The sequence below is a fragment of the Polypterus senegalus genome, chromosome 14 (genome assembly GCF_016835505.1).
Source record: "Polypterus senegalus isolate Bchr_013 chromosome 14, ASM1683550v1, whole genome shotgun sequence".
NCBI classification, from domain to species: Eukaryota; Metazoa; Chordata; class Cladistia; order Polypteriformes; family Polypteridae; genus Polypterus; species Polypterus senegalus.
The window spans coordinates 30,221,100-30,236,676 of NC_053167.1; the positions used below are offsets into that span (position 1 = coordinate 30,221,100).

Consider the following 15,577-nt stretch of genomic DNA (forward strand, 5'->3'; position numbering starts at 1 on the left):
TTTTTCCAGCTTTTGTTTTCTCATTTTACTGTCCATGTCTCACTCACTTTTAGGACACTACTGCTAACACATAAAATATCCCCTTCAGTGCCAGAGAGACTTTTTTGGGAGTCAAAATAGGGGTTTTCTCCAGAAATCTCTTTTGTGTACCTCTCCCTCTGGCTAGCACTCCCTTGCCCACACCTCTGCCTGCATTCAACATGTCACCTAAATTATAGAACAGTTCCATTGCTGATGTCTAAATCTGTACTTATTGTATCAGCATTTTAAACCCTTTCACTTGTTCTGCAAACAAAAGTTATATATGCCAGCTTCAAACCACTACAGGTTTTATGCACCCATTTCTACAAAACATGCATTGGACTGAATTTTTCGGAACACGCATATTGACTAACTAAAGACCAGAAGGTAAAATGTGATTTTAAAACACACCGTGTGTTAGAACAGAGTAAAATTTCTCTTATCAAAGCCACAATTTTGATCGAAACACAAATTAAAAAAGATATTGCTAAAAGTCAGATCACTAAATCACATTCAAATCACACACAAGCTTTTTCTTTAAATAATTTAAATGGAATCACAAAATGGTGGTGTACATGATTAAAATAAAATGACACTGTGACAAAATAAACACATAACTGTAATATGTATTAACATAATTCAATGTTAAGTATTGCAAAATAAATCATATGTGATTCCCTGATATTTCAAATCTCTCAATATCCTAATGGCCTCATAGAAAGAAATGTAAATGTTGGCAGCATCATAACAGTTACATGGTTATGTACCAATCTCTCCTACACTTTTCTACCACTTCACATCCTACCATCACCTTAGTGTTTCCAGCAATTCCTGCATTTATCTTCCAGTCTTTCTCTTAAGATTAACTGTCCAATTTAATATCTTCTCCTTTAATTCTGGTTCACTTTTTTCCATTAAAGTAAGATCATTACCATACGAGAACTCCCTTGGTAATCCTTCACACATTTCTCTGGCCATCTCCTCTATCACTATCATGAAAAGCAACAGACAATAAACATTCATAGCTAACTTTGATAGTGCCTGCTTCATCACGTCTTGTGACAACATGTCAGATGCCTTCTCTAGCTCTACAAATCTTCCTTCGACAGGTATGTTTTCTGCTTTAGCCTGAAAACAAAAGTCATGGGCTGGTTTCTCAAATGCCTTTCACCAGTGAGAAGTGACTTATACCAGTGAGAAGCGCTTGCAAGACACTCACTGGCTTTCTCAAAATGAGTGACACTCACAAATATATGTGGGAATCTGTGTAGGCTCTAAGAAGGTGGTGAGAAGCTTTCAAGTGGTTGAATCATTGGTTCTCATCATTTTGGCAGATAGAAAATTGCCAATCTACTACTCAATGTCTGCTTAAGACACCAAAGTATTCCTCAACAGAGACAAAGACACACCACATAAGTGATTGAAAGGCAAGTGTTTAAGATATATTTACAAAGTAAATAAGGAGGAAATATTACATTATTTTGATTAAGGAATAATACATTTACACTTTAATCTTCTGCTAAAAGATAAACAAGACCGGAGTGGCCCCTGCTCCATTCCTTTAACTATACACTGAAAGTACTTCCTCAGTAATCTGCGCTGTTACCAGTGTTTGCAGCGCTCTGACAACCAATGCACAATATTGTAGAATCATGTTTTACAGATGAACATCCATCCATTATCCAACCCGCTATATCCCAACTACAGGGTCATGGGGTACAGATAAACAGTTCATTTAAACTGTGATTATTCTTTTGAAACTTTAATATTTGAAGGCTTTTTGTGTTTTAAGGTTGCATCTACATTTACCTTTAACAATGGTACTTTCTATACTGTAATTAGCTTTGTGAGTAATGCATGAGAAAAGAGAAGAAAGATAATAAAAACAAGACTATTTTGGGGCTTTAAGGTGAATGTTTGATGGGGAAAATAATAGAGGACTTGTGCTCGTATCTTTTTTCTATGCTTCAAACAAAATAAAACAAGTATTATATTACATTGAAATAGCGTAGTTTGCTTCCCGGGTCCTCCTTGCGTAGAGTTTGCATGTTCTCCCCGTGTCTACGTGGGTTTCCTCTGGGTACTCCGGTTTCCTCCCACAGTCCAAAGACATGCAGGTTAGGTGCATTGGGGTTTGTTTCCTGCCTTGCGCCCTGTGATGGCTGGGATTGGGTCCAGCAGACCCCCGTGATCCTGTTGTTAGGATATAGTGGGTTGGATAATGGATGGATGGATGTTGGAGCAACAATGGGGTCACCCCTTTTAATTAACAAGAAAGCTGTTAACAAAAACCGCACACGATGGCACATATAAACCAAAATGAAGAGCAACAGTGGCTGTTTCATAGCCTTTTGAGTCTAGCCCAATCTTTGTCGGACATCAGTCCAGAATGAGACACCACTTTCTGTGAGCACCTCCAATGTACTTTTGCTGCGAGGTGTGGAGTCAGTTGCCCTCATTTAGCATCTTCCCAGTGCCTTAGGAACAGAAAAAAATGATACCATTAGCGACAGAGCCCCCCTCTTGTTCCAGGGTGGAATTGGCTACTAATGATGATCCTCAGTCACACATGTGTGACAACATTTATATACAGTATGTTTTATATGTTTTCATATATATATTGTCACAAAAGCCACGATGAGACCAAGCAAGGTTTGGGGCAGCCACCCGTATAATTTGTTTCCTGGCCACAAATTGTCTTTCAAATGAGAGCACTGCTGTGCACAAAACCGAGTCCAATACAGAACTGAGGGCATAGGGAAAAGGAGGAGGTTTTTAAAGGGGAAGACAGGAAGTGAGATCATAGGGGTCGGGCTCATTGAGGTCTTCAGCCATTGGTTTGAGCCTGGACGTGACATCATAGGGGCCGGAGCCGGCAAGGTCTCCTTTGATAGGCTCGGTCCAGGAAGTGATGTCAGGAGAGCCAGGTGGAATCCCCCGGGAATGGCCTGCAGGCAAGGAAGAAAAAGAGTCAGTGCGCTCTGCCACATCCTGGTATGTCTCAGAACCATCCTTACCCGAGCCCTTTAGCTGCCTCCCATGCGCCCGTGTGTGACAAGGCCCCGCCCTTAGCCCAGACCCGTCGGGTCTAGTGACCCTAACCGAGAGGTCGTGAACCCGAGAAAGAGCATCAGCGTTGGCATGGAGAGTGCCTCGGCGATGAATGAGCGAAAACTTATATGGCTGTAGGTCAAGAAACCACCGGGTGACCCGCGGATTCGACTCCTTGTGCAGGGCCATCCACGGTAGAGGTGCATGGTCTGTGACAAGGGTGAATTCCTGGCCCAACAGGTAGTACCTAAGCTGAGTAATCACCCATTTAATCGCCAAAGCCTCCCTTTCCACCACTGCATACCTGGTCTCCCGGTCCAACAGTTTTCAGCTCAGGAACATGATGAGGTGTTCCACACCATCGACACTTTGGCTCAGCATGGCGCCCAGGCCTGTGTCCGAAGCGTCCGTCTGGAGGATGAAAGGCAAAGAAAAGTTAGGTGCCATCAAAACAGTTGAGGACGTAAGGGCCTGCTTTAAGTCGCCAAATGCAGCGCCTATCTTCTCAGTCCATACCACAATGTTCGAGGCCCTCTTCTTTGTTAAATCATTCATGGGCGCCGCTCTCTCCGAGAACCGGGGTGCAAACCGGCGGTAGTACCCGGCTAACCCGAGAAAGGCTTGGATCTGCCGCTTGGTTCGCTGACGGGGCCATTTCAAAATGGCATCAACTTTGGAGCACTGTGGCCTTACAGTACCCCGACACACCAGGTAGCCTAAATATTTGACCTCACTTAATCCAAAGAAGCATTTCTTGGGATTAATCCGTAGCCCGGCCTCACCAAGTGTCCGCAATACCGCTCGGACATGCTGTAGGTGTTCCCTCCATGTGCTGGAATAGATGACCACATCATCCAGGTAGGCAGCACTGTATGAGTTATGAGGCCGGAGCACTTTATCCACCAGATACTGGAAGGTTGCTGGAGCCCTGTGTAACCCAAATGGAAGGACACAATACTGCCAGTGTCCGCTAGGGGTACTAAACACGTTTTTTTTCTTTGCGGAGTCCGTTAAAGGAACCTGCCAGTACCCTTTTGTCATGTCCAGTGTGGTCAAATATCGAGCCTGTCCAAGCATCTCGAGGAGGTCATACTCTCGTGACATTGGATAGGCATCAAATTGGGAGACTTGATTAAGCCGATGGAAGTCATTGCAGAACCTCCAACTCCCGTCAGGCTTACCGACGAGCACAATGGGGCTGGACCAGGGACTATAACTTTCCTCAATCACACCTAGTTCCAGCATGCGCTTGATCTCAAGCTCCACTTCAGCCCTTTTTGCCTCGGGAAGACGATACGGGTGTTCTCGGACAATAACCCCAGGCTCTGTCACAATGTTGTGCTCAACCAGAGAGGTCCTTCCAGGGTTCTCACTGACTACCTCCCAAACGGCCCGGATAACTGTTTCCAACTCCTGCCGTTGTCTGGGACTTAAGTCCGTACCGAAGTTAAGGCTATGAGTGTGAGTGAAGAGTGAGCGGGGCTGGCCAGAGGAGGGATCGGGGTCCCTGTCCTTCCACGGTTTCAGCAGGTTCACATGATAAACCTGCTCCTTCGGCCAACAGTTGGGTTGACTCACCAAAGACCCCTAGTAATTCCCATGCAATGGCTTTGGAAGTGGCTGAATGCAACGGAACAGCTTCGGGATATCTGGTAGCGTAATCCACTAGGACTAAAATATTCTTGTGTCCACGAGCTGAGGGCTCCAGGGGTCCAACCAAGTCGACCCCGATTCTGTGGAAGGGAAACATCAATCAGGGGAATAGGAACGAGAGAAGCACGGTCCCTCCTAGGAATTTGTCACAATTGACACTCCGGGCAAGAAGTGCAAAAGCGACGAACCTCCTCATTGATTCCTAGCCAGTAGAACCGGAGCTTGATCCGCTCCAGTGTTTTCTCTGTGCCCAGATGGCCACCTAGGAGGTGGGCATGTGCTAGTTCACAGACCTGCCACCAGAAGGTCCGTGGGATTAGCAGTAGCCTTCTCTCCCACCTGTCATGCTCAGCTACAGATAAAGAAGGTCATTCTCCAACACAAAGTGAGGACCCTGTGGCATCGGCTGGTTAGTGTGCTGGCCATTGACCAGGACCACTGCATTTTTTGCAAACTTAAGGGAGTCATCATTCCACTGCTCCCTTTTAAAAGAAGCCGGTGTCTCTCTAAATTGAAAGGGAGAGAAGGTCAGGACCGACCTTAAGGGACGTGGTTTCCTCCCGTTCCATCTCGGCGCTGGAGGATGACGTATCTGTACGTGATGGTCTGGGAGTTGCCACGTCACTCAAGGTGGCCGCTTCGTCTCTCTCTCTCTCTGCCGGCTGATTACACAGCGTGGAGGCAGCTTGAGACGGCTCATTCCCGTCTGTAACTAGGCCCAAGTTAACCCCAGGAGTGGTATGTGTCTCGCCGCTTTTAATTTTAGACCAGTCCCGCCCTAGTATCATCTAGTGTGGAGGATCGGGAAGGACCGCCACGGTTAATTTCTGAACCGACCCTCCATAGCTGACGACACAACAGGCGGACCTGTACCAGCGGATTTCTCCGCGGACACAGGTTATACTGGTCTTAAATCGGCGGGCAACAATGGTAATGTTGCTGCCGGAATCAAATAAAGCCTTTGTTTTATACCCGTTTACGATCACCACTCCCGTGTGTGGGACCGCTAATGGGTTAGTCAGAGCGCACCAACCCCCTCTCCCCCTCCACTTGCATTCCACCTCGCTTCCAAGCAGGTTGCGCGCCCGCGAGTCCGGGGACGCCGGCACAAGCTCCGGGCAGTGGGGGGGTTAGTTCTTGGGACATACTACGGGTGAGTTTGACACAGGTGCGGTTTTGCCCTCCCCCCCGAGTGTGAGGCTGCCCTTTGTGTCTCCAGAAGCTCTATGAGCTCAGCCATGTTCTTAAGCTGCGCACCCTATACCGGCTGGGTGAAGGCATTAGGTAGCGCTCTCAGAAGCAGATAGCAGGCTACCTGCTCTATTATTTGGTAGGGCTTTTTCTCAGTTGGCCGTAACCACTGCCCTACCATTGCCCAGAGGGACCAGGCTTGTCAGTGGGTCGGCCGCTCTGGGTCCAACCTCCAATATTTTAATTTTTTCACCTGCCAGTCTGGGGCACCCCTAAGTGGTACTTGGGGCTCTGGTTTTACAGGGAGGGGGGCACTCTCCTCTGAGAGAACATAGTAAGCACCTTTTGTCTCTCCCCTCTGGAGCAGCCCACCTCTGTGAGCCCCCCGCCGGATACTCCCTGGCCTCTTTAGGTTGCCCAGTTAAGTGTGCCGGGAGCGGAGCCCGTACCGGGTCTCGCTGAACCACGGGACATCCTCCCTGCCTGAAAACTCGGCCCGGTACGCTCCCACCTGGGTACATTGCAGGTCCTGTCCCCTTCTCCTCCGGGACTTCTCCATCCTGCCGGCTATGCCAGTGTCACAAAAGCCACGATGAGACAAAGCAAGGTTTGGGGCAGCCACCCATGCACACGTGTGTGACAATATATATATATATATATATATATATATATATATATATATACATATATATATACACACATACAGTATATATATATATATACACATACAGTATATATATATATATATACACATACAGTATATATATATCCATCCATCCATCCATTCATTTTCTAACCTGTTGAATCCAAACACAGGGTCACGGTGGTCTGCTGGAGCCAAATATATATATATATATATATATATATATATATATATATTTGGCTCCAGCAAAAATATGGACATCCTTCTCATTTTTTATTTATTTTTTTTAACCTCATCCCCAGCCTGTGCTACACTCCAGCCACTTGGCGTATGCGGATTTCACTTTCACCAAACAACAAATCTTTTAGTTCTTTCGGATACACCTCCTCATTGGGAGGAAGCACTACTTTTCCCTGATGGCAACACGAATTAGACGATCTACAAGTCTCCGACTTAAATCCGAACAATATATTCAATCTCTTTTTGCTATTCTGTTATTTCACCGAGTATTAAATTCTGTTTGTTTGCGCTAAAGCGATCTTTACTATCATTTTTTTAGAGTTTTGAATTTTACTACTTTCATTATCTCTAACCTCCTCTGCATGTGTACCGCTCCAATGTTTTTTAACCCCTTTACGTAGTTCTACTTTGTAATCTACTCTTTGTCTTTTATTTTCGGCCCCGGGCATGGTTAAATCTCTTTGCACAAAGCCTTGTCTCGCGGGACTGGAAAGTATCTCTCTGAAAAAGTCACATCTCGTTCCAGGTAAAAAGTCTTGTCTCGTTCCAGGATTTTTTTTATTATAATAAAGAGATATTGTCCAGTTATACTTCCAGTATCATGCTCTTCACTGGTGACATTCTCAATGTACTTTCAGTCATCTTTTCCTTACCTAGGTATGAAAATGTGCAATATAAATAAATGTTGTTGTTGTTGTAGGTCAAATTGAAGCTGGCTTTGTGATTTGTATTGCAAGTTGTGTGAACATCGTGATGACATTTGATGTGGGGATATATTTTTTTAGCTAACTGAAATAAGTCCCAGAGTACTGACAGTTTTTTAGATTTGTTTTATTATTTTCTTCATCATGCATGGATTCACAGCTGGCTAACAACCATTCATTAATATTGCTTGCAGCAGTAATAGGGCTTTGATATTAAAAATAAATAAATCATATTCTCTGAATAGAATTTTAGAGTTGCAACACCATGGGCTATTTGTGTTGTAGCTGTTTAGGAAAAGTTAAAGAAGTATAGGAGCATATCACACATGCTCATGAAATAATTAAAAATTTAAAAATCAAACACAACATACATTATCATAGACCAAGGCATTTCAACTATTAACCTTGTTTGAGTGTGTGCACTGGGACTTGCTCCAGCTGCCATCATTTCTTCTGCCTGCTATTGATTGGGACACTTGTGCCCTCAGACCCAGGATGGGAATAAACCAGTAGGAAAGGTAAATAGAGAGGTCTAAAGTTAGCTAATTATCTCAAGTCAGACCAATTCCTTGTTGATATTATCCTTATTATTATTCCAGTATTTTATCTAAACAGACCAGTTCATGACTACTGGAAAAAGAGTGCATCATTTTTGTGAGGCTAACTGTAAACTGTATTTGTAAATTGTGATGTTATTTATAATTATCTTTTAACTAACTTTACAGGCAGATGATTGTATATCTACGATTTTGTTTTGAGGTTATATATAAACATAACTTGTAAATAGGTTAAATGAGCCAAATGTTGGTGGTTATTTGATACCAAATTTTATTTAGCTCAAAACAATGGGTTTATATACATTTTTTATTGTTATTCATGTTACAACATACAAAAAGTACAGGGCATGTTTTCATTATTTCAAAATGATGTTATCTAATGGCTGAGGGAACATCAGCCTATGTAACGAACAGGAAGGACCGTAAGGTACAGATGCAGATTAGGGAAAAGAAAAGTAATATTTTGAAAGTGTAAAAGTACATCTTACATCAACCAAATCAGTAAAGTGAGCCAGAGATAGATGTCTTTAAATTTCTTTCTACTTAGATCTCTAGTAACCTTAGCTATTTTGAATAAAGTCAGTAACTTGCCAAGACACTGATGCATTACATATTTGTAATATCTAAACAGATTTGAAAAAGTGTATGACCCTGAAAACTGGGTAAAGGTTGACACCAAAACAGGTGAAGTTGTTTCCATTGGAGAATTGGACAGAGAATCACCCTATGTGAATAATAGCATATACACAATTATTGTTCATGCAATTGATGATGGTAAGCATTACAAACATTTTTATGAGTTGTTAGTATTAAAAGTATAAATTGTAGGTAGAGATAAATATTCTAAATGTTCTGTTGCAAGTGTGCATCTTGATGGCACCATGGTTAATTCTGTTGTCTAATAGCTCTTAGAAACTGGCTTTGAATCCTAGCTGTGTTAATTTGCATGATTTCTGCTTGCGTGCATTGTTTTTTCTCTGGGTACTATGGATTACTTCAGCATAACAAAGATACAAATGTTAGTTTAATGGGAGTCTCTAAATAAACTTGGTATAAGAGAATGTGTCCTGTGAGAGAGTGAGATTAAATTTAATGTTGTTTGCTGCCTTGTACTTGATGCTTGCTTACTGAAACACTTTGGCAGATTAAGTGTATTCAGAAAATAAACTAATGGATAGTTGGAGGAAGTTGAATTATAGACTGAAGTAAAGTGTTGCATTGATATTAGTTTTAATTTTCTTTAAATACAATCTCTTTTCTGCACATTTATAAAGAAAATAGTGATAATTTGATTTGTTTGCAAAATAGGTAAACCTTCAATGACTGGAACTGGATCAGTACTTATTTATTTAAGAGATATAAATGACAACAAGCCTTTTATACTTAACAAACATGCTCACTTATGTGAAAAGAAAACTTCTGTGGTAATAAATGCTGCTGACAAAGACTTGCAACCATACTCAGGACCTTTCACTTATGAGCTACTTGATAAGGGGGGAAATACAAAAAGCCCGTGGAGCTTGGGCAAGATTTCAGGTAAGACTTAAGTTATGTTAAATAAGTTACATTTCTCAAAAGTGTTTAAATGTCTGATTTTGGCATACATAATTTTAGAAATGTTATCTTTTCTAAAGTGGAAGCATTATAGATACTCATTTAAGTTTATAGTATATATACTTTTTCTGTGATTATTTTTCCTACAGAAAAATCAGATATTATGTAGGCTGTTTATGGTATGTATCACTTCTTCCAAAATAAAAAAAAAAATATCTTCTATTAATTCTTTGAGCATAGATGTTATTTAACTACTGTTTTGGAAGTCTGCCATTATTGTACAAGTTTAATTTATTAACCTACTAGCAAAATACCCGCGCTTCGCAGCGGCAAAGTACTGCCTTAAAAGTTTTAGTAAGAAGAAATTTAAATCTTTTTAAACTGAGTGAAAATATACCAATAATTATTTGTTAAGGATCTCTTTGTATACCACATTGTGAGTTCGGCCCTCCGGTTGTAATATGACCAAGCTGTGCGCTGAGCTTACTCTTGAGCATGCAATGTACAGTTGGCCATGTGAAAAGTAATCTTGTTTCAAATCTCACAGCTTGGATTGCTGCTGTCATAATCAGTTTGAGTTTCATGGTTTGTTTCAATTACGACAGTATTTGTAGGACTTGTGTTGAAGAGACATTTGGCATCTGTCAAGAGTTATAAGTATATAACCGGTTTCATCGATAACTTTAAATCCAGCTTTTGAGAGTTTAAACATTCATAAACATCAAAGTGTCCACTACTGAAATTGTCACCTGTGAATCTAAGATGTTTACGAGGCATTGGCGGTTGTTAGGGTTGCCACCCGTCCTTTAAAATATGGAATCGTCCCGTATTTTAGAATGAAATTGCGCTTGGCCCCCAAGGGATGTGGCCCCCGCTGCAGTATGCGTCCCTTATTTTTTTGTATTAAAAGTGGTAACCCTAGCGGTTGTCGAAAGGTGTAAAATAGTTGGCCATTTCGGTACACTTGAAAGCGACAACCGAACAATTCAGCGGCAGCCATCAACTCATATGCAGATGCATAGGTGAAGGGCTTAAGCATTTCATTCTTATAGTGCTCCTGTGTAGTATAATTATCTCCTGTACCGTCATCAGTCCACACCTTGAAACTGTCCCAGTCATTCAATACATAAGACACAAAGTTCCTCCGGATATCAAGAGTGAGCCTGATATGGCCGTGCAATATGTAACAAAGAGAATGGAAAAGGTAGGTGCCATCTCCGGGCATGGAAACCACTCGGTAAGTGACAGTTCTTTGATCGATGGTGATTACCTCGATAGACATGTTAATGCGGGTACGGTTGGAATGATAAAGGAAATGGGTACCTGAACAATGTAAAGTAAAATACTTACACAATAACTATAATCGTAATAAATGAACAATAAAACAGAGGAGAAGCCGTGGATTAAATAAAAAGGCTGTAGTTATCAGCAGGGAGACATGAATCCCATGGCGAAGCAAGGAAGGGAATGTAGAGACTGGAGCGACGGACGGCCTTATATTGTCAGGCAGCCAACAACGGGGGAGGCGTTTGGATGGGGGACCCAACGCCGCCTCACACGGTGACCGAGCTGCAGGCTATGGACGTATATATGTACGTAAGTAGGATTCAGTTAGTATCAAATTTCTTGAAGATGGGCCCATAAGTAACAAAGACTGTTGAAAAGTTCAATATGGCGGCCGACAGCGGCATCATACCACCGAAATAAGTACCAAATTTCAGCCTTCTACCTACATGGGAAGTTGGAGAATTAGTGACATTGGAAAGTTCAATATGGTGGCTAAAAGTGGCGTCATACCACCGAAATAAGTATGTACATTGGTTTTGGTTAGCGCAGGGAAGCCTCCTACCAAATTTCGTGAAGATGGGCCATAAATAAGAAAGTTCAACATGGCGGACGTTGTTGACCGTTATGACCGTTACTCGTAGAATTTCGAAATTAAACCTGCTTAACTTTTGTAAGTAAGCTGTAAGGAATGAGCCTGCCAAATTTCAGCCTTCTACCTACACGGGAAGTTGGAGAATTAGTAACGTTTGGAAAATTCAATATGGCGGCCGACAGTGGCGTCATACCACCGAAATAAGTACGTACATCGGTGTTGGTTAGCGCAGGGAAGCCACCTACCAAATTTCGTGAAGATGTGGCCATAAATAAGAAAGTTCAACATGGCGGACATTGTCCACCGTTATCGACCGTTATGACCGTTACGTGTACAATTTCGAAATGAAACCTGCTTAACTTTTGTAAGTAAGCTATACGGAATAAGCCTACCAAATTTCAGCCTTCTACCTACACGGGAAGTTGGAGAATTAGTGATAAGTCAGTGAGTGAGTCAGTGAGGGCTTTGCCTTTTATTAGTATAGATATCCACTGGTAGCTCAGAGTGCTTATTTCTAAATGTAGGCTAAAACATTGTTTGATAGGAGTTTGCACATTCTCTCAATGGCCAGTTCTGGTTTCTCAGGTTCATTTTAAATTTCCAAGTAAGAATGTTAGTTTAAATGGTGGCTGTAAATGTGCATAGACACATTGTGGATATTTATATACACTAGGGGCCTTTGCCCCCTGCTCGCTTCACTCGCCAACCCCCATGTTTGGTTTTCTGGATACACACTTTTAAGATTTTTTTTTTCTTTGAATTGTTGCTATTTCATTAGTTTCACTTTTATTTTAGAACTTCTGTAAAAACAATATTTGGAATCTTTCAAGTCCCAATATGCTGAATCTTTTTAATGAGGTCTGTGAGACATACGTTTAATGACTTTGTATCATAATTCAGGATAGGTTTCTCTATTCTATTCTAGTCCAAACCGACCCCCGTCTTCACTGCCTCGAGTGGCATTGGCCAGACCGCTCAGGGTCAGTTGTCCTGTTGTCATCTTTCTCACTCTCCAGGCATACCTCAGATCCCTGGAGAGGACTCGGGCTCGATTGCACTCCAGACAATTAGTGGGGACGAACCGCCCCTAGAGCACCAATCCTTCATTCTATCACAGGGCCAATGACCATGTTGCCTCTCACACATTGGCTGGCTAGCTGGCTTTTCCTGCCACTCCACTCGATGCTATCCTCACAGCTCAATTCTTCCTTTTTTCTTTCTGTCTCCCCCTCTCTGCTGTGCAGGTTCCTCTTATGTTGGGCACAGGTGCAGTGAGCTGTTCCCTCCCTGGCACCATTGAGACGCCAGCCTGATTCTCCTGCCTCTGCAATTGTGTGTGCTGCGGTCTGCAAGTGCCTCTATTAACCGTGGAGTAAAATGCACTCACTCTCTCAAATGGAGCCTACACTTTTTGGGCCGTGTTTATTTAAAATTTACACAGTGCCATGGACCATTTATCACAGACAGACTTGAGATCTCACACTGGACATTCTTTTCTGTAGTCCCCTTGCTACAACAACAGAACTTCATTTTCCATGTTTAGATCAAATAACAGCTTTTTAGCCGTTCTAAGAATAAGTATTTAATGCTAAAGGTCATTTAGTGGTTCTTTACATGTGATCAACTCCACTTTCTAAGGATGGGCTCCCTCTCCAGCTAAAGCACATTTCCTACTCTGATGTGTACTGGAAGTGACCAGATTAGCTTCCTGTTTTTCTGTCTTGGTGACTTTATTGAAAGGTTCCTCTTTTCTTGGGCTTATCGTCCTCCCCTGCAAAAAAAAAAAACAACGCCTTGAGCCCACCAGCATTCTGACAAACCAATGGAGCAAACCATAACAATATAGATAGTACAGTATGTATGAGTGAAAAGAAAAAATAAAAACTTAAATTACAACTTGACTATATAGTATAGATCGGGGTAGCCAATTATGATTTAAGGATGTCCAGATAGAGAAAATTTCCCCATGTACAGGCCCGCAGCATCATCATGTTTAAGTTGCATTATAATTTTTACATTACAGTTAATTTATACTGTATCAACATCTGAACTGTGTGAAGTCAATGACTCAAATCAAACAAAGAAAGTTCAATGCAATTTCAACAATATTTATTTTCAGTGCAACACTGGACTCTGGAGGGCTACATACAATAAAATAAGAAAAAATAAATAACAGTAAGTAAAAGCAAGGTAACTTTGACATTCATCTGAGAATTAGAAATAATACGTTTTAACGTTTAAATAAAAAAAAGGACTTGGCCTCATATAAAAATAAAATATATAAGAGTTTTTGATATGTGCACAACTGAACAGGTACTGGAACCTATCTTCCCCTTCTTCTTTCCCTCATGTCCCACTGCCTATTTTCTCTTGTTCAGTAAGAGAAATAAGCTCTTGCTTGGTCTGCCAGGATGTTAAATCTGGGTTGGAATGGTGTCAGTTCCATCCTCATGCATGTGTGAAGATTGTCATCACTGAATGTTTTTTTGTGATGTCCCAAAATCCACGCATCTCTGAGGGAAGACTCGTTAGCGAGTTGTTGGCCAGTAAATGAATGTGTTAAAATCCTTGTTTGACTGATTGTTAGTTGGCTTTAAGATCGCTTGTTTTCTGTAGCCTAACTGATGAATTTAGTGGGTAACTTTTCCAAAATGTAATCTTGTGCTTCGTTTCAAAGTGGTGTTTCACATTCCTGCTTTTAGCCACTGCCACTGTCTCAGAGCAGATGAGACACCGCGGTTTCAAGCTTCCTACAAGAAGTATGAACATAAACGCCTCGGTCCATTCCAGATTAAAAGCCCAGTTTTCAGTGTCAAGCTTCCTCTGTTTAGCAAAAGCCATGGCACATTGACTGTTTCATCACTTTTCTCTCTCTTGTCTCCTCACTCCTGTATATTTTTCTCTCCATGTCACTGCCGCTGCCACAAGAGTGCCAGCTGTTTTCACTCGGAATGCAGGTTTTCTGCTCCTCTATTCAGTGAAGGCCCGCCCTACTCTGCGTGTGATTGGCTGACATTCTTGCCTTCACTTTGACCAATATCAGTCTTCATGCTTAAACCCAACCAACTCGAGTCCATGAAGGCAACAAGTACTGGCCAATCAGAGGCACGTAGGAGGTCTCTTTCACTGATTAGCAGTGTAGAAACACTGTCAGAAAAGAGTTGCAGGTAAAAATGTAATTTCCGCCAAAACTAAATAAAACTCAATGTCTGCATTGACAGAACAGAGTCTGGGTCCAGACCCAGACCGCGGTCCACCTATTAGTGACCTGTGGTATAGATGGACATTTAGAGAAAAAATGGAAAAGCAGTACTTGGTGAATTCAACTGAAATTGTATTTTTACAGTGGAATTTTGAGTTCACTCTCCTGTGGTGGGATAGCACCCTGCCTGGGGTTTGCTTCCTGCCTTGCGCCCTGTGTTGGCTGGGATTGGCTCCAGCAGACCCCCGTGACCCTGTAGTTAGGATATAGCGGGTTGGATAATGGATGGATGGATGGAAGTTCACTCTCCAATGCAAATTTTTTTGTTATGCTACAAGATACTTAATCCTAATTGTATTTCACTTGATTTTAAGTTTAGACTAATTCATTTTCTCAGCTCAGCCAGCTTCACTACAGGCTGACATCTTTTAACTAATAATGGAATAGAAGTGTGTAACATTAATCAAAGTGCAAAATATTGCTTTTAGTGGAAAAAGATGATTTCATCTTTATGGGATTAATTAGTTATAGGTTATTGTAATTTCTGAGTAAGTTTTATTTACTATCATTTACAATGCTTCAGGTTATTGTCTCCTTGAAAACAAATTGACTATGGGCAGTAATAACATTTCCATATGTAATCTCAGAGGATAAGATTTGTTTAGATAGTGTGTACTTCATAACAAAATGTCAGTGGCTAAATAGCTAGCTAAGCATTTGTTAGATAAATAATATTTCATATGTAATCTCGGAGGCTAAGTGCCATATATTTTAGACTAAAACCACAGTGGCTAGGCATCTGCATTATGTATTAAAGAAAACCTATCAAATATGAATATTGCAAACATCTGGGGCAGTTGCAGTATGCATCTGCAAAAAAGC

General features: G+C 41.7%; 1 protein-coding gene across 2 annotated transcripts in view; it reads left to right on the top strand.

Moving 5' to 3' along the window:
• cdh26.1 (cadherin 26, tandem duplicate 1) overlaps positions 1-15,577 on the top strand; it is a 116,651-nt gene that overhangs the window by 59,446 nt on the left and 41,628 nt on the right. For both annotated transcript variants that reach the window (XM_039734934.1, XM_039734935.1), the window contains exons 10-11: positions 8,692-8,834; positions 9,369-9,596. In XM_039734934.1, coding sequence (XP_039590868.1) covers positions 8,692-8,834; positions 9,369-9,596 — 371 coding nt within the window. The remainder of the gene's footprint in view (positions 1-8,691; positions 8,835-9,368; positions 9,597-15,577) is intronic.